At 41.5% G+C, this 25108-nt stretch overlaps 1 protein-coding gene across 3 annotated transcripts in view; it reads right to left on the minus strand.

Annotated features, from left to right (window-relative positions):
- The window catches only part of EBF1 (EBF transcription factor 1), a 263732-nt gene that overhangs the window by 42663 nt on the left and 195961 nt on the right, over nucleotides 1–25108 (minus strand). For 2 of the 3 annotated variants that reach the window (XM_084215757.1, XM_084215759.1), the window contains exons 9-10: nucleotides 21487–21620; nucleotides 13767–13893 (exon numbers count right to left, since the gene is read on the minus strand). In XM_084215757.1, the coding sequence (XP_084071883.1) occupies nucleotides 13767–13893; nucleotides 21487–21620 (261 nt within the window). The remainder of the gene's footprint in view (nucleotides 1–13766; nucleotides 13894–21486; nucleotides 21621–25108) is intronic. The other variant, XM_084215758.1, reaches the window with a different exon arrangement.

The raw sequence follows: 25108 nt of genomic DNA on the forward strand, positions 1-25108 counted from the left end.
TGGCACAACTCCTACTGCAGGGACCTGCAGTTCACAGAAAGCAATTTTCTTTCGCCTCTGCATCAGCCATGGATTATTTTCTTCCTCTCATTTTTCCTCCCTTCCCCCCATTCCTTGAGCAGAAGTGTCTGCTTCACTCTGCCCCCTCGCTGTATGGATTAGAGGGGGGGAAAAGGACAAACCCAACAATGCTGAGGATCCAGAGCAAATCCTGCAGATCAATGCTGGCTGAAGTTTTGCAGGAGGCCGGATCTGTTCAGAACTTGATCATCTGGTCTGGCTCCTATTTCTAGATAATGATCATGGGATGCAGTAAGTTTGCAGCACATACAGAGCAGCTTCCTCAAAGAGCAGGATGCACCTTTGCCTCCACAAGTGCTAAAATGTTGCCCTCTTACAGGACTTCACTGGGTTTTTTTTTATCTCACACAATTTCTCCTTAATTATTTCCTTTTTTTCATTTTATAGGTAAATCTTATCTGTGCTCATTATAAAATTCTTGCTGCTAAATTATTTATGCCAAACAATCAAGTGTGGTACCTTTGCAGATGTCAGCAGATAAACAGAAATGCAATGTTGCATGATGGAGTTTAATGCTGTGGAAATGTCGGGGTGCTTATTTTAAAATTCCACTGACCTTTGCTGTCCTATTTTCAACTTTTGCTTATTGCCACAGTAAGGAAACGCTGCAACGAGATCGGGAATTTTTACACCAGGATCCTGAAAGTCAATATTTAAGGGAAGCATGTTTCCTCAATGACACCATTGCTGATTATGTGCTATCAAGAGGCAGCAGAAAGGCACCATTTATACAGACCATGGGCAGTGTGAGACACAGCAAAGAGCAAAACAAGCAAAGCCAAACTCCAGGGTTGCCTCGAGAGGAGCACAATGTCTGCATGTTGCTACGGGGGGCTGCTGTAACATTAAGATATTACAGGTTTGTGGTTATTTGGGGGGTTCCTCTCTTTCCCTGCTGGCACTCCAGGCTCTCTGGGACCTGTGTAACAAGGCAATAGTGTCTGGGAAATAATGAGCAGGGGAATGCAGTGCTGCTCTTTCATTGCAGTGTTAGGTGCGATGTTGCACACTAAAGCACCGGATCAATACTTCCAGCAGCAACCCGTTCAATACACCTGAATTATTGCTTCATTTTTCTTCTTATTATAGATGAGTTGTGTTATTATTTTCCCCAAATCGATATTTTACAACCTTTTTTATCCGTTTCTCCATAAATTTTGTGATTACTTTAAACTGGGAATTCCGGTACACTAAATAAGATGCAGTATCTGAGAGGTAGTGAATGTACCAACACGATTTTTTACTCCAGACACTGCTTAAAGGCAGATCCTAATCAATAGCTAAGTAGGAAAATTTTTACGTAAGAAAGTTGGAAGCAGCACCACGCTCACAAAATGAAAATCCAGGTTCCTAGAAAACACTGGCTCCAAAAGAAGGCTCTGTTAGAGATCCAGGGAAGGAGAGGCCTGATGGGCACTTTGCGTGGGAAATTTAATTCCAAACAAATATGCTTTTTACTTCCCCTCAGCTAAAGGGCGACCATAATTCACTGAAATTGTTTCTTACAAAGCAGATAATCCTGTGCACCTTAGAGTGATTTAATTAGCTTCCGTAGCTGTCTCCTGCTAAGTGTTTAAAGCATCTGCAAATCAAATCATGTTAACTCATCTGCTGCACCACTTTCTTTGTTCTGTGCATAGGACCTTCCTAATAGCATTAATAGAAGCATGAGTTTCCCTGGAGAGGGGAGTAGCAAAGTGAGTTAATTACATAGTTATTGTAAAATTGTGTACATTATTCCACAGATCATGCTGGGTAAGTATTAAGTTGCTACACAAAAAATAAGGACAATTTTGGGTGATCCCAAGGACCAAAATGGTACAATTTGAAAGGAAAATGCAGATTCTCACTGGAGCTGGAGGAATTCTGCCAAATTCCTGCACGCAGTCTGCCTGGCCTGGCTGCTCATGACTGCAGTGCAGGATCCTGGCTCTTCCCTACACTTCAGCTGCAATTTCTATCCTCACATTTACTGCAGGATTACAAGATCGAGCAGTAGGAGGTACAGTAATCTCCATACAATGTTTTATAGCACTTTAAAATTTTTAAAAGGAAAAATGAAAAAAAAAAATCCCTGGGATTTTCTGCCATAAATCGTAAAGATTTCTGCTCAGATCCATTTGGTCTAATTAGACATCACAGATCCCTCAAGTCCAGCTTTGGACAGGGCATCAGTACTACAGTGGGGCAAATAATTCACAACTAATTATTCCCAGTCAGTAACTGTCCAAAGAGATATTTTTCTCCAATTATTCTGTTTAATTAAAGTATTTCTCAAACAGTTTTTTCTGACTAACCTTATCCTTATTGATAGATAATTACAGAGTGGATTGTTACAATTTTTCAACTTAAATTTCACATTTATATGTTCAGCAAAGGCATCACCTCATCTGTGTCTTTGCTGCTTTTCAGTAAAATTTCTTAACAACCAACAGTGAGTTTTACATCCTTTTGTCCAGGCAAACACCACGGAAAATTCACTTTCCATAGCACACTCTGAGTTTTTCTCAGAAGGGATTGTTTCAGCAAACATTCACAGGGAGCAAAACACTACAGGGAAACTGAAGGAAATTCATTGCCAAAACACAAATGAATATTCATGGTCCACAGAAATACCCTTATTTCCCAGCTCTAATCAGCATGAACATCTGTGAAAAAAAGTCTAATGGGGGAAATTGGAGAGGGAAGGGGGGTCATTTCCATCCTTTCCCTTAGGCCCCAATTTAAAGAGGGTTCATTTGTGTTTTTAACATAACTTGCAAGTAACGAGGATGAGCAGTTTTGGTGAAGAAAGGACGTGCAGGCTTGGCCTTGTCTTTGGGAAATCTGAACTAAATTCTTCATCCTGGAACAAAAGATACCTGGTGCAGGTTCTTGTTCCTGTTCCTGGCCAGCCAGACCTGTGCTGGGAGCTCCTCTATCAATAACAGCCCCTGAGCTGACAGAAACACCCAGGGAAAATCCAGTGTCAGGCAAAGAGGTGAGGCATGGCTCAGTCTCATCCTTTTAAATAACTGACATGCACAGTTTAATGCAGGATTTAAGGGAACAAAAAAGTACCTCAAAATTAAAATCTGTAGAAAAAAATATTGTTTTCAGAATGACAGCCACTTGAAGACCTGTTTTTTGGAACAGCAATGTCATGACTATTTCTAGTAGCTGTACACAACATGCCTGTGAACTTTAGGGGAAATTCTTTTTGGAGCGGTGAAAATAGTCAGAGATCTACATTTGGAAAAAAATATTTCCCTAGCAGAAGTGACCTTTCAATGTGAATTCATGGTCACTTCTGGCAGCAAAATCTTGCCTTTCATTTTTACAAATATAAGCTTGCTGCTGGAACTGCCTGAGCACACAAACTACGTATTTTTGTTCGGTGAGCTGTAGACTTCTACAGAAACTATCCTGAAAGCTGGGAATTGGGTATAAGATAGGAGAAAAAGAGCAGAACAAAAGAAAAAGGGGACAATAAGTACAAGTATTTCAGTAATTGCAATATTTGGGGTAATAGTTACTTTTCTACACAGCACCTGGCACGAGGGGCACTGAGGGTGAAATGCTTCTCAACCAGCTTCAGCCAAACAAGTTCTTATTTGAGAAGTGGCTCATAGCCCATGTGTAAGTAGAGGACAAAATTTCCTGATGATTCCCCCACATCTTAGATGACATCTGACAGTCCAGGGGGTATCAGACCCAGAGTTCCAAGGAGCTCACTACATTTTTATAAGGTATAAGAGGGCCTCATGATGTTGAAAAAGGATAAAACCCACCCTGAAGATGCTGTAGTGCTAAAAAGAGACATCAAATTTCACAATTTTTCATAGGTATCCCAATTTTGCTCTGTAATTTTCACAGATTTAAAATGGAAAGTTTGGCACCAATTTCTGTTTTAACAAACATGTATTTTTACTAGATGGCTGTTACAATATCCTAAATGCCACATGTGTTTTCTGTCCCATGGGGTCCTAAAAAATGCCATATTTAGCTGCTTGTGTGGGGTTTCTCTCTGTGTTTTTTTGGTTGGGTTGTTTTAGGTTTGTTGCTTGTGATTTGGATGGTTTTTTATTAACTCTCTGTCTGCTGGGTGTGGGTTTTCTTTTTTTTAACCACCAGTGCTGGCACCTGGTGCTATCCAACAGCAGTTGAAGTCCACAACTCCTCAAGCATAGAGGTTAACCACAATTTATGGCAACAGGAAAAAGAAGAAAAATCATATTTGGGAGGGAAGGGAGATGACAGAAGTTAAAGACATTGAGAGATGAAACAACAGTAGGTATGGCATGCAAATACCTTAGGGCAAACTGTGCCAGACTGCTGCTCTTCATAAGCAGCTGCCCAAATCCAGACTCTGTTGTGATACTGCCTGGATGGCTCACACTTCTCTCCCCAAGGTATAACCTGCCATGATCTCCCTGGTCCTTGGCAGTCCAAGATTGGTGTGGAATGAAAGAGGTTCCTTCAAAATAGCCATGCAAAAGCACAGCCTAATTTACATCATGCTAATATATTGGTGTTCTAATATATCAAATAACTTCTGTCCTGCCTTGTGGAATAAAACAGCTGCATACGCTTGGCTTGGCAGGATTAAGGCATGATGGTTTTATACCTCTTAATTAACTGCTCACAGCAGACCAGGGGCAAGATCCAATGGCAAAACTCCTTTCAGTGAAGGTTATACAGTTAGATGCAGACCTTAAACAACCGAGCTTGAGATTTTTTTTTAAATTAAACAACAAAATGTTGCAGTTTTAGCACCACGGTGCTGTCCCTTAGCAACAGCAGCAGCTGGACGATGGCAGTGACCTGCCAGGAGGTCCTGGGGAAGCTCATTGAGATTGCTGAAACTTTTGAGCAGACTGAATCTTCAAGGAAATTCTGCTTTCTCAAAGACATTAGCCAGCCATTATCATGAAATGAATGTGGCCCACTGCCACATGTCTCACATAATTTAAAACACCGTGGGTACAACTCCTTTCTTAGCTGGCTCCTGTGGTGTCACCAGCACAGCAGCTCTGCAGCCCACAGGGCCCGGCTGCACTGCAAAGTTTCACACAAAAGTGCTCAAAATAACTTCTAATAAAGGAAGGGTGGACACTGTAACCTGTGCCAGGAGGCAACTCTGCAGAGTTTTGGGGCAGCCTGAGAAGCTGCCAGGATTGTGTTTTGTCACAGTGTGATTAAACTGTTTCCAACATCTCTATCCAGTCACCAGGGCAGACCACATCACTTATGCACTTGATATCTTCATAACTAAGCAGAAGAGTCTGTGTGAGTTCTTGCAAGATAGCAGAAAAGTACAAAGAACTTCACACTCCATGCAATAAATTGCTCTTGCATCCACTGAGATGAAAGGCTACAAGTACAAGATTTTCCTTTTATCTATATATTAACAAAAAAAGCCTGAATCTGTAGACATGGGCTATATTGAGGCACATCTTCTCTGTAGTCACTGCTGTCAGAAGCTCTAACCAGGCTGGATAAGCACTGCTGGCTGTGTAGGGATGCTGGTACAAGCAGAAGGAACGAGGCTGCCCAAGTCCTGCCTCAGGGGAATGATGCTGCACATCCCAGAGCTGGGCACTTGTGAAACAAAATGCCTCAGCAAAATGAGCCCTCACTAACGAGCACCTCAAAGGATTAGGCACATCTTAAGGGGACTATTTGGCAGGCAGTGCTGTGTGAGAACATTCCTCAGCAGCTGTGCACTAAATTCAGGTCCTGACGCCCTCTCCAGAGCCAGTGTGGGCAGCTCTGAGAGCCTGGCCACGGCTTGGCCACTCTTCAACCACAGCAAATCCTGCCCACCATTCCAGAAGAAACCAAAACATGCTGCACCCCACGAGGAGAGCAGGAAGGACGAGTTAAGGACATGCATTCCCATGAGGAACCCAGAAATCCCAGTCTATTAATCATGTCAGTGGCAACAAGTAGTTGAGGATTCTGCTTTCTGGAGCAGCAAAGAGACAGTGCCCTGTCCCTCTTCTTAGGGAACAGCATCAAAATGCATTAAGGAGATCAGTTCAGACTGTGCTGCCACTCTAAACTGCCCATTTCTGTGGTGTTTCTCTAACCCAGATACCCACACATTAAAGGCAGTGAAGCCCCCTGTAGCAACAAAGTACAAGGCAGACTTTTTAGAAATTCATCTCAGCTCCCTGTTATATTGGCCTTTTTTTAAAAAAAAAAAAAAAAAAAGAGGGAATAATATCTCATCAAGTGACATGAGGATAAAAGGATAATAAAAAAAGATTAACAATTTCAGTCTGGAATAAGAGTTTTGAGGCAAGGGTATGAAAATTTAAAGGTATTGGGGTGGGGATAAAGAAAAGAATTTACAAGGCTTATTTTGTGAATCCAGAGGGTTAATTTATCATGAAGTCTTGAATTTAAAAAGCAAAAAAATGGTTTATTGGCTCTGAAGGTCAGATAACAATATTATATCATATTCAATGGGCTAAGGTTCCAAGGGTCTACAGGGTTGCATGACAATTGCAGGAATCTTTATAAAGTGTATTTTATACCTTTATTGTTAATAGCTTTCTAATCCTTTACCACAAATTTATAGTTTAGAAATGGCAACACATCTTAAAGATTAAAGGTATGTGACAAACAGTTCATGTCCTCTAATAATCAAATCACATAGTTTAGACTGGGGGCTTATCAGGCTTTTTCCTACTCCATGGTTTCATAGGTAGAAAATACTTTATATCCCTATTACATGAATGATGAATGGGACCATTGGTTATGGGCTGTTATTTGCTTGGCTGTAGTCAATATGTTTTCTTTGGACAGGGACTTCAGTGATTTATTTCTCTTCTGGCCTTATCACTTATTAACTCAGGGCAGAAAGAAACAGCCAAGGTTGTGAATAAGGACTGGTGCCCATTTAGACTTCTAATATCAGAGAAAATATTCTTTTTAATGATCCAGCTACCCTTTGCTGCGTAGAGTCTGATTGCACTTCCCTCTAACTAGAAAATAAAGGTCATATTTCTTAGAAAGTGTATACATAAAATATGCAAAATAATATGTTTCCTTCACAGCCAGCTTTATTCTGATGGTTGCTGTAATTGCTTTCATTTTGAAGCTGTCCTACAGGTACCCTGCACACTTTCAGTGGTTGTTTTTTCCAGTGTGTTATGGTGCTACCAGTGTTTAAGAATACCAAGGATATGAGGGTTCTGTTCCTAAAAATCCAGGGATTTTTCAGTTTACCTCCACCATCCCCTCCCTGCAATCAATTAGGATTCCTCTCATCTTCCTTTCCTGACTTTCTGCAAACCAAAGCAACCACCCTAATATTGCTAATATTTCACCCTGATAACTCTCTACATTTCACTCCACTGGGCATGCCCTTACAAGCTTCAAAACAAAATATTTTGGTAACAACATTAACAACCCAAACCACCACCAAAATAGTAAACACTGAAATTACTTCATCTAGAAAATCTTGTTCCAAAACATTTGCAGCCATTTCTTTTCCCCCCTCAAAGTTTCCAGGCAGGGCAGGTGACTGACTCAGTCAATGGACTGGAACACACAAAGGGCCAGGGTCAAGCTTAACCTCAAACAGAGATTTCCTGAGAGCAGCTCAGGTAACACCCAGATCACATCACTGCTGGGGGCTTGGAGGGAGAGACTGCACCAGCCCCACCCTTGTTCTCCCTGCAGGCTCCTGGACCCAGCAGTGGTGCCACCAGTCCTTCAGGGACTGGGACAAGCACCTCTGGAGTCCCCATGGCAAGCTCCACCTGGGAAGGAGCACTTGGCACAGTGAGATAAAGGGGGAACCCAGTGAAATCTGCATTAGGATATTTTTTAGATAGTTGTTAAAAGGATTTTTTTTTCTTGTTTCCAGAGGAATTAATTAAATTTCCCTGGTAAAAGTTTACACTTACAAAGGTTTTTTTTCATTCATCCTTACTTGACTGTGCTCTAGAGAAAGGATTTACCGTCTCCCCTCCATAGAGCCTCTCTGAGATGAGGAACAGAATTTCTAGGGAGCATCCAAAGCACAGGGTTACCTGCAGCACAGGGCTCTCCTGCTCTTGAGAACAGACAGCTCTTACTTTAAAATTTTTATATTACTTTGTATTGAAAGATTTTTTTCTGTTCTTCTGCAGCACTTTCTGACTATTTAACTTCAAGACATCTGATACTTTTTATTCTGCCACCACTATTAATATTTACTGGTGAAAGGCAGATAAAAAATGCTGTTAAAAACAAATGGCATTCATTTGCTAGCTACCAGATCTCATAGCTGGTCACTCTTCTGGAGAAGTGATGTGCTCTACATTTCATTTCAGCTTAATGATCCTCATATCTTCGAGATTGAAGAATTTTATAAACACATCAGGATAAAACCTGAGACAGCATCAGACATGCTGGATTTTTTCTTTTATTTTTATTGTTCTGTTGATGGTGGCCTTCTCTCCTGATTTATACTAATCAGTTATTTAAGTGCTCATGATTTAATAATAAACACACATGAATGAGGCATTGTAAAACTAATGAGGTTGTGGATTACTGATTTTGAGAATAAATGCCACTGGGTTTTAACATTTCCCAGGAACTAACAGCCACACAGCTATGGCCAAGGTTAGCTGGTGTAAGGGTCAAACTCCAGTCTGCAAGGATCAAGAAAAGCTCCAGTGGGGCTACAGGAACTTCTTGACAGCCGGTCTGTCTCTTATCACCACTTCTTTTTCCTTCCTTTTTTTTTTTTCATTTTGGTAATGTTCTTTTCTTTAGTCTACAAACTCCAGAACTCTCCATTCTGAAAACTGACTTTTCATTGATTATGTACCTTCTGAACTTAGTTATTGGTGCTTTCTTGAAAAGAGAAAATTTTTCTAGCAAAGGAAATCACTGAAATTTACCAGGTTGGAAATTTAAGGGACTCAAGATCAGCTTTTAAATGGTTCCAATTCTGACCAGATCTCTGTATGTGACTCCAACCTCTGCTTCCAGGACCATGGTCTGAAGTTTTAGATGGTAACAGGTAGTTTTTGTTCTCTTACTCGTGTAGGTATTTGACTTCAAAAAAATAAAAAGACAATGATTCTCAAAAGACAACTACTCCTGTACTTCTGTAAATAAAACCATCTACAATTAAAAATCTGAAAATTAAGTCACCTAAAACAGAGACTTTTGGAAATGCTACCCAAATCACCTGTGACCTACAAGGCCCTTCCTCTTTGTACACAGACTCAAATGTTTTCAGAATTTTCCACGAGACCATTTCTTCTTTGTAGCAAATAGGGGAGTGAAAAGTTCCCTGAGAAGCCCTGTGACATTTCAGAGACAGACACAGTTTCCCAGAAATTCTGTGAATATCCTGACCTCCACAGCAGCAGGATTTCCACATCTCACAGTGTAACACAAACACTGGTCACTCCTGGCAGCGTCCACTCTGTCCTGCTCAGCCTTTGCCACAGTTCCCCTGCAGGATCAGAGCTCAGCATGGGGGTTATCCCCAGCCCTGTGTGCCTACTCTCACCCTCCATCCAGCCATTCCCATCAGCTGCACTTCCAGAGACACATCCCACCCCAGAGCTCACAGCAAACCCCAAAAGCCCCATGGGGGACTGGCCTGCTCCTCTTGGAGCCCTGTCAGCACACAAAGGGTTCACCCACAGCCTCCCTGCAAGCCTAATGCAAATTAAAATGGTCCCTAAATTCCAACCTGGATCCAAGCATGTAAGCTATTGCCAAAAGGAGGAGCAGTGTTTGGGGTACTGCTCAGCCAAGAATCTGAATTAACCCACGTTGCACACAACCTCAGTGACACAGCTCTGTACTTCTGGCCCCTAGGAAGTCCTTTGCTCTGTTTTGGGAAAAAAACAACAAAATCTTACACTGAGCAGGTGGTAGAAGACACAGCATAATGCATTTTTACGGGCCCTCCATATGTCCTTTCCAATATGCAGTGAGATAAATTCTCATCTCACTTACAGTCATGCAGCCCCACTCAAATCTTACAGCTTATATCCACTGCAAAAGTCATCTGTGAAACTCATGTTGTCCATGGTGCATCCATTTTTTTAAATTAAAACAAACCCAAACAGAATCTCAAAGGCCTGTCTGGTATCACAAATTTGTGCCAACTCTCATTTCTTATTTAAGTTGACCATATATATGACCTGAGTCACCTTCCCAAACTACCTATGGATTTGTAGCTTTAATCTCTTCCTTTACCTCAATCTCTCCAGCCCTAAAATAATGGTAGTGACACACACTTGACTCCCAAGTTGCAACACAAAGTGAATTCATTCAGTGCTCTCCAGTGCCAGGAGAGACTTAGAGATGAGCAGTGCCACAGCATGTCTGGGTATTTCTCTGTGTAATATGGATTTTTAATATTATTCCAAAATGAACACACATTCAAGGTGTGTTCAGACTTCTGTATTTCTGATAACGTTCTCTCAGGAATGTCAAAGCTTAAAATCTAAGAAATAATTGCTCTCTAAGTGCATGCTAATGGCTCGCACTGCAGATGGAAAATAAAAAACTTATGTTTTCTTGTAAGCACAGGGTGACACTGGTTTATTTCTTTCAGAAATACTCACAAACGCCAGGATTTTTCTGTATATATATATGACCTTGATTCCTAGATGGCACATGGGCTGCTTAGAGATCATGTTACTAAGTTATTTGCAGTTAAAGAGGAAAAAAAGGCTAAAATTAATGGGTCACTGGGTATTTTCTTCTGAGAACTTAACTACTTAACAGTAAGAAAAAAACAGTTTACAGCCAGGTGGCTTGAGGGGATATTTTGTTGAACACTGATTAAAAATAATTTCTTCTAAATGAGACCTGACCACAAAATGGGACCATTAACGAGCAGGGACATTCTCACCAGAAAGGAAACAACGCTTGATCAACTCCTGCACCGCCCACAGACCCCAGGTCTTGTTCTCTCTCTCTCTCTCTCACACCCTCTCTTTTGCTTCTCCCCCCCTGCTTTTTCTGCTCTCCCCTTTTCTTGTTCCTAATAGCAGGGTAAATAAGCAGCAAGTGATGCTGAAATGTTTTCGGCCAAAAACAGAGGCCAAACTCCTCTGAGAAAACATTTGGCCTCTGTGGTTTTGTAATATGTTCCAGAACACTGAGTTCACTGAAGAACATTGTGAAAAACTCCCATCGGCTGGAGTGATGCTGGGGAATGTTACTGTATCCCAACTTCCAATTGGTCCATTTCCTGCAGGCCTTGTTAAAAAAAAAAAAAGAAAAAAAAAGGAAAAAAAAAAAAGAAAAAAAATAGTGCTATGTGGGAGTTAAAACAAGTTCTCATGGGAAAAATGAATGGCAAGAAATTCTAGCTTTAAAAGAAACAGCTAATCTGCTAGTTTGATTGTTCTTCAAAACTTACAATGAACCAATAATCCTAATTAAAACCACTTGGCCTAGTTCTCTAAAGCATCATAGCTTTTTCTATGCTTCGTTTGTACACACCATAGACTATTAGTTTTTTTCTAGTGCTCACTAACAAAGTGCTGACTTTGTTGGGATGGCTGAGCTAATTTCGTGAACTCAGTGTGAAACCTTAGCTAAACAAAATTGTGGTAATTTTCCTTAATTTGTAAAAGTGATTGGAGTGCAAACAAAATTTTCCTCTTGGGTCAATCCTATAATTTTCAATTAACTAAAACTAATCGGCAGGCATGTACTGAACCTGCATTTTGTTTAAAGGGCTGGAAGGCACTTCTGAAGGTCAGGATGCATTAATTGTTTTTATTTTAGTTTCATTTAGTCCTTTTTAAAAAGCTACATTTAAGTTCAGGCTGGGTCTAAAAGGAAAATGCAAATTGTGTGAGGTAGGATTTCAGTCACACCTTTTCTGTATCTATTGTACCTCTGTAAGGAACTGCATGAGAGAATTGTTCATGAACTGCATCACCTTTGATTTTATCGTCATTGTTCAGCATTTCATAACTTCCATTTACTGGATGAAAGATACTGTGTTTTAAACACCAACCAGAAAATGCATACATGGAAACATTCTCCCTACTGGGACACTTTATTTCCACATTCAGCCCATCTGCTTCTGGGCAGACAAGCTAAACTGCTGCCCTTCTTTTTACTAGAAACGCTAATTAATGATGATCTGAAAAGCAACACCAAAATGGGCCCAGGCCATTTTTACATTTAAAGTCATCAAAAATTTCTTTGCAAAGTTAAGGGGAGCAGGTTTGCCCTTTTTTTTCCCCTTCCATATCCACACCTGCCATTTCACCAGCCCCAGGGGCAGCCACCTCAGTGGGGCGACAACAGGCAGGACAGCACAACTTCCTGCAAGAAAGAGAGGAGGGAAAGGATTCACCTCAAACAGCCCAAAGCTCTGAGCAAGCCCCTTCTGTCATGGTTCACACCATCAATTTGCACCAGCCATCAATTTGACCTTTGCTTTTCCTTTTGTTCCAACACATTCAAAATTCTAATTTTTGATATGGCGTGTTATTGTCCAATATATGGATTTCCCATGCATTGCTGAAATCATAATGCTCCCAAATAAACACACACAGCTTCCACAAGTGCCTGCTGCTCAGCCAGCAGGGCAATATGTGAGAATTTTAAGAGTCAGTTTAAAGAAACCCAGTGCATAATCTCATCTGGGGGACAGGGTAAAACACAAGAAGGAATTATAAGGCACCTTTGTTCAACTTGCTTAGTGTTAACAAAATTCAAATGAGAGTTTCCTGCCCAGCTGGAGCACAGAATTGTCTCCTCTGCCTCGAGTCCCTGTGTGTACACTGAGAGTTGGAGCAATGTGTGAGCCCAGTGGAACTCAGAAGGCCTTACAAGTATCTATGATATATCCTAAAGTTCCATGGGCAATTGAGGATGAGGAAATGAATTGTACTGGGTTGTGCTGAACCACAGTTCAGGCAAACAGCTCCAGCATAGTCCTGTCTGTAGATGTGAACAGCAAGAAGTGCATTAAATGCACATCAAAACCAGGGCAAAGGCGTTAATTCCTGTAGCACACACCTTCTGAGGAATCAATGACACACATCCTTTTTAAAAAGTTAGACTGCTACTTGATTTATTTCCCAGGCCATTCTTATAACTACTGAGAGTTGTTCAACACTGACAGCACCTGCAGTGTTCCAGAGTGGGGTTTTTTGTTAGTTTTTTTTGAGGCCAAATCACTCAACTTAGTGGTCTCCAGTGTGGGAGACCACTGCAAGTTGCTGTGTCTGCAGCACTGACTGGGCTGAGAGCTACTTGGGCTCCCTGGAAGCCAGAGACAAGTGAGTTATGGTGAGATGGGCTGGCAAACGGGCTTTGAACCCTTGCAACGCCTGCTGGACAGCAGGAGATGGAGATGCTTAGCAGGATCCTTCTCAGGGCAGGTTTGTGTGGCTGGTCCTTGTGCTTGCACTCTTCCTCTGTTTGGTTAAGTACTGGAGTATCTGTTTCCCTCCTTCCCCTCCCCTCCTGAGTAAAGAGATGTCCCATTGTAAGGACAAACAAGCAAACAAAAATCCCACACTGGTGTGCTTTCAGATTCATCCCCACAGCCCCCCAGCTCTGACTCCAACCTCAAACTGGTGACTTCAGTGATATCCTCAGACAAAATAATACAGCACAGCTTTTAATGACAAAAGCAGAAGCCCTAGCAAGGGTTCTGCTTTGTATTGCCTGCCCTATTTCCCCCCCTTACATTTAAAGCATCCATGTACCTGTGTAAATGAATCTTCCAGGCGTTCCCTTGCAAAACTGCTTAGACTTGTAGGACAATGTGACTTCTACAACCCCTGGGATGTGTCGGGGAGGCGTCTGTACACGGATGGCATGTGGAGTAATCAGCTAGAGAAAACATTGGGGAGGGAGAAGAAAGAGAAAACAAGCACTGTTAGATGCTGAGCACTTCTTTAATAACACTTTCCTCTCTGATCACAGTAAATAAGCTTTGAAACATGTAATTAACCTGTCAGTGTTTGAACACAATCTTGATGTAACCCACACAAAAGGCAGTGACCACAATATTTACAGGCATTCTCGTAACAGCATTATTCCTGTTTTCATACATGGCAGGCACTTGCTTCCTATTACAAGCATCAGCCCTGGTGTAGAGCAACAACTCCAGCCTGCAGCAGCAGGACACCCACGTTTGCTCAGATGAATTCTGGGGTCATGACAGTGTCCAACAAATCAGATCCATAAATGACACATGATTACACATGTGAACATGGCACAGCACAAGTCCAAGGTTTTAAAAACTCCAATCCCCAGCTGACATCTGTGACTGTGCTACTGTTTTAATTTTCTATTCATTTCGTGGAGGTGTAACTGACTCCTGTAGAAATGCAGTCTTGGCTTCAAAAGGATGCTGGATCTTTCCTTCAAAATTATGAGAGCACTCAAAAATGATGTGCACCAAAGAAAACCATCTAGCCGTCACTTCCAGTCTGCCTTCACTGCAATGACTGACACAATCTGAGAGGGCTTCTTCAGGTGTGGGTTTACACAGAAATAAGTAGATAAACTTGACTTTCTTTTTATTGGGGCAAGGGATTCTGATCCTCTTGGCACAAAGGTTGGGGTGGGTCAGTGCTGCACTTTCCAGGCTCTAGATCATTTTTGCTTTTTCAGGATCCTGGGCTGAATTTAAAATGTGGTCCCTGAAATGTGTAACAGAGATATAGGAATTCACTAATTCATAGCAAGGTTAACTCAAATCTCTGCTGCTCTCAGAAGCTACAGCACTCTTTCCCCTTCACCAAAATATCCTCTTCTCACTCATTAGAAAAAACAGTAAAAAGAGGTCCAGAGAAAAGATGACAGGGTTGTGTCCAACAACCAAGTACAGCTCTGGCACATGGCTAATCCTTCTCTGCCAGTGGCCCATTAATGCCCCTCTAGAGAGGCAAATAAAACCAAGACCATAACCTGGCTTGACAGGTTATGAGCAAAGTGTGAGCACCCCATGCAGTCAACTGCTCTATCTCTTGGTCAAATCATATCCTGGATTAAGGAATAAATTTCAATAGATTTTTTTTTTAAATAAAAAACTTATTTTGTTCTTACTTTTACTAAGAACCAAATGTTTCAGCATTGTAGTAAGGCCCTACCAAAAAAAACCTCAGACTTTAATCCAGTTCTTTGTTTAGGGTATGGGACTAAAAAAGAGCACAGAAGGAGAGTAATATCTGTCTGAGAGCCATCTGTGCTACAGAGGGAAATGGCACACACAGTAGGGAGCTCTCCATATTTAAAATAAGAAAATTAATATTAAATCAAGTTGAAAGTTAAAACCAAAACTACCAGCATCAAATGCTCCAAAAGTTATTCAGATCCACAGAAGTCAGAAGCCACATGTCATTTTAGAAATTATCATGTAGGGGTTGATGTCTTCTTGTTTGGGAGCTCCAAAAGTATGTTTTCAGGCTCTGCTTTGGAATCATGTGGTTTAGAAACTCACTTAGTTTTTAAAGAAACCTGCCTTTTTTCCTAAATTGCTCACTCTATCAATTTGGGGAAAAGCCTAAAAATTAAAACAAAACCCAAAACTAAATGCCAAACTTCCACGAAATGCTTTTACTTAAACTGAGTTGTCTTGCAGTTGAGCTGACCAAAGCCTAAAAGTCCAGGCCCAATTCTCTCCATGCCCTAAAAAGCCAGCAGAGGCAAAAGGCAATGCCAAGCAGCAATTGATTTCTCGTGCTTCAGACACCTCTCAATTGGGATGAGCCATCCCTGGAAGCTTCAACCCTTCCCCACTGAACTAGCATGACAAGTTTAGACCATTTGCTCAACTGTAAGCAGCCAAACATAACTGAGATAAATCCCATCCTCAAGTGGTTCTGGTTAACTGGGTGAACTGGCAAGATGAGAAAAAATTCATTACATTTTTGGGAAAAAATATTTGTAAAAACAGCCAAGGATTTTAGTAGTAAAGGTTAACACGCTCATCTTACTACATCAGCATGAGCCTTGCATCCCTCACCCCCATTCTGGCATGAGCTATACAGGCAGCTTCTGGTTGTATCTTTGAATTTCCCAGCATTTACTGGTCTGTCACCACTTTAATGTTCTTTAAACATAATTTGTGGCATTTTCCAATACTCATCTTCCCTGGTTCCCAAGAAACGTCTGACCTATTTATGGTCCATTGTTACAGAGAGCTGGGGAGAGTTAAGCAAGTTTCCTAGTTTGTTCTCCACAAACAATTTGGTTTTCCTTTGTGCTCTGAAGTAAATAAGTTTAACTGTGTTTAAAACCACAAATATACAATAATGTCGCCCACACATTCCCAAAGGGTGAACATTATGTCTGAAGTCCTATGGTTTAGGACACTCAGGATGCATTTTATTCCTCTTTTCCCTACAACTAAAGCTGGGGAGGTATACCAGGAGAATACATGTGCCTTTTGCTTTTGCATTTTCTCCAGCACATCTGTCATTGACCACTGTCACTGGCAGGGATTTGGTGCTGGGCCTTTGTTCTGGGTCAGCCTTCAGGTCTCCTGCACACAGAGGGAACTGGCCAGCTTGGTTACACACCAGGAGTTCCCTAGATTGCTGTCATAGCAAAATATTGGCTTTAAGGGACAAAAAATGTTCCTTTGCACATTGAAACCTCCCACCTTGGGTCTCAGATTCTGGTTCCACACCTATGGACTGGGAGCAGCTCTCCAAATTGTCCTGACTCTGGTTTGCAATCCAAGTGACCCAGCTGGTGCTGTACACCTCTGGGCAGTCCAAGCCCATCCACAGCAAAAGCAGATTTGCCCCTGCCTTCCATAACTCCAGAATTATGGGATGCTTTCCTGTCAACGTGGGGCCTGATGTGGGGAACCTACTCCACTTTTCTCCTTTTACACTGACATAGCCTGTTCCTTCTTCAGGGCACAGTCTGCCTCATATTCACATGGAAAGCACCTGGAAGAGGGGAGCTATTACCACCCAGGGATATTAAAAATAAAGACATCAGTTCTGGATGCCTCTGAGCCCCAAAGAGATGGAGACTTATACATATTTTTGGGGAAGCATCACGACATGTTCACCCTGTTGTTTTTAAGCATCTGTCCTTGCCCAGTGACAGCCACAAGTCCCTGAGGTAGATGAGCTCCCTGTGTGACCCAGCAGGGCCAGTTGTGCATCCTCACCTCAGCTGGGAACTCTTGGTGGATGAACAGACTCCAAAAGAACATGTCAAGAACCAAGAATCCCTAAATATGAGTTATGCCCCTTTCTGAATATATACTTTTAAATGCAAATCATGAGCAAGGCATTAACCTGTGATTTGGACATGAACCCAGCAGACAAAATTCCCAGATCCATTTTCCTCCTCCTTTACAGCATTTAGCAAATTGAGAAATGGAGCTGGACATAAAATTAGCAACTGGACCTTTCTCCCAAGGGATTTTCAAGTGATTTGGCCTGATACTTGGCAACTGCTTTTGCTGTTTGGTATGAATTCTTACATGTCAGCTGGGACATACAGTGGGTCGCACTAAAACCTGAGTTAGGGATCTTCTGAATGGTGGGTGGTGCCTGGCCTTCAAAATCCAAAACACATTTGGGCTGAGTGTGTACAACAAGCCTCTTTCTGTGGTTTGCTAATATATTCTAGGCATTCTTGTGTGATACAGCATCATTTCACACTCTTCAGAGTGCCAGGTTACTTTCTTTTTTTAAAAGTGACATTTTATAAGGAGATGTCATTAATCTGAGTCACTAGTTTATTTTTGCATGCTTGAGCTCTGGTTTGTGGTTAGGGAAATGGTGACAATCAGTCATAAATTTGACTTTGATTCTGTGTGAAGAGGACCATTAGAACAGGAATGAAGAAAAATCCCACCAACTGAAGGTAATGACAGCTTCCAGTGAGAACAGAACCCTTAGGGTACCTATATTTTAAAAAACAACCAATGACTTTGCATGCCTCAATTCTGGGCATCCAGATGCTACTTAATAAGCCCTTGGTTTGCAAAAAGAGGGTGCCTACTCATTTTTTAAAAATGAGTCAGAGCTCCAAAATAAGCATTCAAAGCCAGAGACTTCCAAAATCAATAACAAACATAAAAAGCAAAATAACAAACTGTGTTACAGAATTTGATTCAGCAGCAGTTAAAAAAAAAAAAACCAACACAAAAAAGCCACCAAACCAAAAAATCGTCCTCTGTTTTTGTGCTGTACAAAGGTAAAAAATAATAATAAAAAAAAAGATGTTTCAATGTTTCATCTTTTCTTAATATAAAAGAAGAAGAAGAAGTTGTTTCCAGCTGACTCTGTACAGCTGCAGGAATGTTCTTGGCAGGAAAATGTTTGAAGAAATAGTTCATTTTAAGCAAATATTGTGGAATATTTATAAGAAACTAATTTTGTCTTCACAATCATGTATTTGCCCTGCAAGTCGACTCTCAGAGTCTGAGCACCCCAACAGGACAGAGAAACAAGCAGGGTTCTTATCAGCAGGGCCAATTTGGAATATCTGTGACCACGCAGGAGCCAGAACCTGGGTGACAGCCCCAGATTCCAGCTGTGTGTGTGTGCAGGGCACAGGCAGGCAGCAGAGCCTGTCTGGCACACAGAGTGTTTGCTGGGAGGCTCTGAGCACACCCAGCATGTGCGCACGATAGAGCAGCGCTGTTTGTTTGGCGCTTGCAAAAGTCCCTTGGAAAAAAAAAAAAAGGCATTAGACAGCCCATTCTGCTGGGTTCTAAAAATACCAAGGGCTTTTAAAGTCATTTCTCTAAAGTAATATGGGAGGTAAGGATTAATTGAACCTACTGGCTTAGGGTATCTGCATTTTTGCTCAAAATTAATGTGACAAATTAAGTTTTTATTTAGTTCTCCCTGGCTGAGAAAGGTTGCAATTATGTTAGAGTGTTTACAGCTAAAATATATGTTTAAATAATAAATATGTGTTTCAGAAACCATTTTAAACCTCCTTTTTTAACACAGTCAACTCCATTTCAAGCATATAAATATTTCAATTACAAAACTTGAATACATGTAAAATAAATTAAAAATATACTATTTACATTTCAAATTATTTATAACATGCTGCTTGACAGCAACAAATTCACTCTTAAAAGGAAGTTGTTTGGGATTTTTTTGACTCTTAACTTTACTTCTGAATTAGGATAGCATTTATATTTTAAATATCCATGCAGCTCAGGTATTTACAAGGATTTTGCTATAATAAAGTCTGAGTAATATAGGACCTTTATGATAATTACCTTCACAGCACCTCTCCAAAGAAGGTGACTAATCTTATTACTGTTTTAGAGAAAGAGAATTGAACTTTAAGTAGATTATACGATTTGCCCAAGGTCCCATGCAAAGTCTGTAGCAAAATGATGCTTAATTTCAATATTAGACTTCATCCCCCAAACCACCTGCAATTATAGCTGAAACTGAAGCTGGAAAAATCCACATGAAAATGCTCTGCAAGATTCATTCTTTTTTTTAGTCTCTGCCTATCTAGTTTTGTTTGGGATTTTCTGAAGCATAGTTAAAATGATGTTTTGTTTGGATCCATGAAACAACAGGATGAACTTTAAAATTTGTCCAGAATTCAATGACAAAATAACCTGGCTGAGTTTGCTCATTACTGGGCCTTACTGGCGACTCAGGATGAGCCTGCTCCAGTTTTGTAACGGACTCAGATTCAGAGGTTTGACAGTTCAATTTTATACTCTATTAAAGTAAAACAAAAATGTTCTTCTTGGGTACTGAAAATTCCTTAGACATTTTTAGAAATGGGAAGGCAAATGAAAGAACTTATTTTGTACTTCATAGGTGGCTTGTATGTGTAACTTGAATTATTTATAGATCACTATTATTTAGGGATCACTCAGCTCATGCATTTCTGCACTTGTTTACCATGTTTGTCTGCTTCTTTTAGAAAGAATGTTCTTTTCTTCTATATGATTTTTGACTGCTCTCATAGGTTATGAAATGAGAAGGAGTTCTGTGAGAGGGAGGCAGTGAAAGGGCTGCAGCCCATTGCAGCATTCCCAGACAACAGACTGGCTTCAGTCTGGACCTCCTCTAACATTATTAATTCCATGACAAGGCCTTGCAACCATCAGCAACAATGTTTTGACCAGCACTCAGTCTCCTGAGATTAGAAATTGACAATTAATGGCTTCCACTAATAAATAGAATCAAGATTTATAATGAAAGATCCAATTCTGCAGCACCAGAATTGGAGCAGTTTCCTCCCAGCCCCTTCACCTTTCCCTGCTAAACGTCTGCAGCCATAATGGCTTCAACACTGACACACAAAATGCTTACACTGGGCCCAGGGGGCACTTTCATGATCACATAAGGGCTTCAGAATAGGGCTCATTTACTATCTCTGCTTTTCTGGAATGCCCTTTCATCCACACTTGTCCTCAAGTGGAAGGATGAGAGAGAGAGAGAGAATAGTGAAGGACATTAGAGAATACTCTTCACATGGAAGAAATGCTGCCATATGTGCAATGGAATCAGTAGGGGGAATGTGCTGGATATAAATTAAGCTGTGGTGTTGATTTAAGATTTACAGGATATAAGGTAAAGCATCAGAAGATCCTCTTGCCATTGGGAAGTGTTGCACAGATATTTCAGGGAGGCTGGGTTTTTTTCAGTATTAAAATAATGAAAATTACAATTTCTTATTAAACCTCAAAAATGCTTTTGGAAAGCCCTAAGTTCAAAATATAAACCTTTCCTTGGAGCTGTCTCTCTGTGCCAGTGGGTGAACTCTGCCATGGTTTCTGCAGCCCTGGCCATGGCCATTGGGGTGATGCTGCCTGGGTTTTAACTTTACACAGGTTATTGGGGAATGTCAGGCTCCACGATTAATTATGTGCTGGGAAAAGACAGGATTTAAAGAGCTGGGAGGAATAACAACAGCAAAAAAATGGATAAGAAACAAGGAAGGGTTCCAGTGAAACTACAGGGGGCCCTGCTAGGTATGAGGAGTCCACTGTGGATACAACATGGTGCATTTGTTTGCTGCTATGAAAATGATATTTACAGCAAGTAGCCAGGCTTTAGAGATATGCTGTTCAGAGGTGCTGAATTCTGCAATCTCCAACTCATTGAGCTGCAGCTACCAGCAGCCAGTTTCCCTGGAAAGTGGGATCACCTAAACATTTGTTTCCTGTGGGCCCTTAGCTATAGTAGTGCTAAACACAATTTTTCACACAGGCCTTTATCCTTCCCTTTCCTTGGAATAAAACCCACTGAACTAAATTCTGGGCCAGCACGAGAAGATGCAAATCCCCCTGGCTATAGTGGGTTCCTGCCACAGGTAAATTTGACTAATTATTTTCATAAAACAGAGCGAGGCAAGGATTCGTGTGTCGACATTTGTTGCTGATTTAGCATGTGGCCCAGGGAAAGGACAGGCTGGCTACAGGGAGACAAAGCTGCGAGACATTAGCTATGAGACAACACCTACCTCACTCCAAACCAGCATGGTGCCGAATATGACCTGTAACCCATCAAAGAAATTGTCTCCTATGATGATGACAGTGGCACCTCCTGTAGTCCATCCTTCACTTGGACTGATGGCTTTGATACATGGTGTAGCTGCTTTTCAACACACATGAAAAAGAGAAGTATTCTGCTGTTAGAACTGGATTTTAATGATAGAAGACGTGAGAAAAATAAAATAAAAGAAGCTTTCATTTCCCCCCCTTACTAACACAAAGATTTCAGCAATCATGTTCTTTATAGTACATATACTTCAAACTCTATCTTTGGAAGCATTTTTTCCCTTAATTAATTTCTGTTTGTTTTTATTATCTGCATTGAAAAATATATTTTTGTTTAAATTCTACGTTAACAAAAAAATCACAGCAGGATGGGCAGAGACCAATTGGAAATCAAGACACATCCCTTTTTTTATTGTATAGGAAATGCACAAGACCTAAGTTAATAAATCAATCTCCAGTAAGCTTGCTTTATTATCCATCAGAACCCAAACTCACCAAGGAAACTCCCATAAATATTATGGAAAATATTGGCAAAATAAAAAAGGGTGTAACCCTCAGCATTTCTCTCACTGTTCTGCAATCAGATCCAGGTTGTTCAGTATGAAACCATCCTGCCCTGATTAATGCTTTGGCTACTACAAAAAAAACAACACCCCACAACCAAAGCCACAGCTGCCATCCAGTCATTCCAGTTGTATTGCATCTACAGGATAAACAAGATGTGTGTGCAACACATTTTGCCATATCCATGGAGTCTTACAGCCACTTTCTTGGCATTGCATCTACTCAGAGCCACTGAGAGGATGTTGAAAACTCAAGTGCTGCTCAGATCTTGGACTAAGAGCTTCTGGTTTAAGAGTTTGTAGGCAGAAGCAGCTCAAATATTGGTGGGCTGGGGCAGTATAAACATTCACATATCGATTCTCCTCCTCTGCAGCACAGGAGCACCTTGGAATTTAACAGTGCTGAAGCAACAGAAATAATATTACTGTAAAAATAGGCAGAAAGCCCTGAGTAACTCCACTCCTGCTCCTCCACAACACTGTGGAGTCTTGGTGTGGTCACACAGGTTGATGGAAAGAAGCAACTTCACCCAAGATGCTGCCAATTTTTCCTTGCATGAGGCGAGAATATGGCACTGGCAATATTAGATAACATTTTAAGTAAAGCAGGTACCTCGATAATTTCATTACTCATGGAAAACAGGTTCAAGAAGCAGCATAGCTCCACCAGCCAACCTCAGTGATGGAAAGAATGATTCTTTCCTGTAGATATGAAGCCAGAGGGAAGAGGCTGCACTGCAAACTCAGGAATAGATGCCACTGCCCAGTTTTAGGGTTGGTGGCATTTGGCTGTGAGTTGCCACTTGATGGAAAGGCTGATTGAGCTGTTAATTTGGTTTGTAACTTTGATTATTTGATGATGTACTCAAGGAAGAGCACTCAGGCACTTCCTCAGGTAAGGACTTAGTAGGAAGATGGGGATATTAAAGCCACTGTGGGTTAGCACCATCCAGGATAAAACCCTCACCCTCATGAGTTACTCAGCATGGCAGTGTAGTGAGTTACTTAATGAGGCACAGCCCCTGTCCTAAATTCTTCTAATTGTAAAGACAGGAAATTAATTCATTCACAGAAGCCTAATTGAAAATGCTCCAGACATAAAGTGCTAAAGAGACCCCATGCATCTTTATGCTTCCTCAGTGAAGTTCTGGTTGGTTGGAGCTGATTGCAAGAGCCAGTGTGGCTGCTGGGGAGCTCCTTCCCCCCAGCCCCTGGGCAGGGTGGGTGGGTGGGGAGCTGGGAAGCAGGAGGGAGCTGGAAAGGGAGCAGTTGAGTCACCCTGAGCAGGGTTTCTGTGAGCACTGCCCCAGCCTCACACCGCTGGTGGTGGCAGGCACAGATGGGGAGCAAACCGACCCCAGCCCTACCTACAAAAGGTTGCAAGTGTCAGAACAAACTTTTCCACTACTTAAGCTGATGGGGATGCCAGCTCCAGGGAAAAACACAAACAGGCAGCAAAAAAAATCATTAGCCTACTCCAAACTTGGCAGAGTACAGCCATTAACTTTTACATGAGCTAACAAAAGAAACATCCTGACATTACCGTCACGAAAACGTAGCGCGCACACAGAAGTAACTTCAATATGTTTAATTTGGACTCAAATTACTTGCATAAAACTGTGCATAAAAACCACTGAGATGTCCAAAAGCAAATGCTTTTCCTTCAGCCAAGCTCGCAGCAACAGATTTACAGTGAAAGCAGCTTTTCAAAATGCCATCTAGCCCTTTCACAGAATCAAACTTTTTCAGAAATAAAAATTAAAATCACTTCCAAATTACACCCTTTCCAGTATTCCCAGCTGATTGTGGACACATACCCCCCACAATAAAACCCAGAGATAATCAGTTTCCCATGTGTCAGAGAATGTGCTACTTTTCTCAAAGACTACAAGCAACATTTTTTTCCTAAATACCAGTGAATAAAAACTATTTGAGACCATAAGCCATTAACAGAAAACACATGCAGGCTTTGCTGAAGGGGTTGTCAAGCACTGGAAGAGGCTACCCAGGAAAGTCACCATCCCTGGAGGCATTTAAAAGCCATGTAGATGTGGCACTTGGGAACATGGTTCAGTGGTGGGCTTGGCAGTGCTGGGTTTACAGTTGGACTCAATCTTAGAGGTTTTTACCAACATAAATGACTCTACAACTGAAAATTATAGAGTCAAGTCATCTTTAAAGTGAATGCAAGATACTCTTGTGCAGTTACAGGACCCCACAAAAAAGTTCTTGCTACTTATGTTGTGATGTTCTTTGTGTCCCCTACGTTGCGCTCAGAGGTTCAAGTTGCTGCCCTGTCTGTGCTGCCTCATGTATTTGAATCTAATATTTTATAAATTTATTTGCTTCATATCAAACACATGCCAAGTCCCATCCATGGGAGCCAGGGGGACTGAGGCAGACACTCAGGGCTCTGTGCTGAGCTGAGGCTGTCACTTCTTCACTGGGACACTCTCACCTGCAAAGCCACTGTGACCAACAGCATATGGCATTTTATTTAAATATGTAGTAATTGTGCTGAATCAGTGCCTCATCAAACCTGCTGGCAACAGCCCAGGACATCTCCTCTGAGGATAAAAAGTCAGGATTTGGTGGTTTAATCACCAGGGCAGGATGTTGCCCTTTGCAGGCCCAGCCTGAGGTGGAGCAAGAGCACTGTGCATTCCCAAAAGATTTCAGGGCATTATTTTCCCATGTCCCAAAAACCAGAGGAACTCCCCAGCTTTCCCCACACAACCTCTCTTATTTTGAGTGCAAGTGTTTGTAAAGGTTGGAAGGGCTGCAGGAGGTGCTGCCCAGCCAGGGAAGTGGCTCTGAAGGGCTGCATCCCAAGGAAGACGTGCTGAGGGAGGCATGCAGACTGCTACCTGTTTTTGAGGGCACAAACCATGTTTATACAATGACATATTTGCAATAACCAGTGTCATTCAGGACACTGGTCTGTCTAAAACTTTGCCCTTCCCAGGCCCTTTGCTGGGAGCCCCAAGGAGGATGGAATTGGGTCCTGCTGGCAGCATCACCA

Source organism: Fringilla coelebs, assembly GCF_963513975.1.
Source record: "Fringilla coelebs genome assembly, chromosome: 15".
In the NCBI taxonomy this organism is placed as follows: Eukaryota; Metazoa; Chordata; class Aves; order Passeriformes; family Fringillidae; genus Fringilla; species Fringilla coelebs.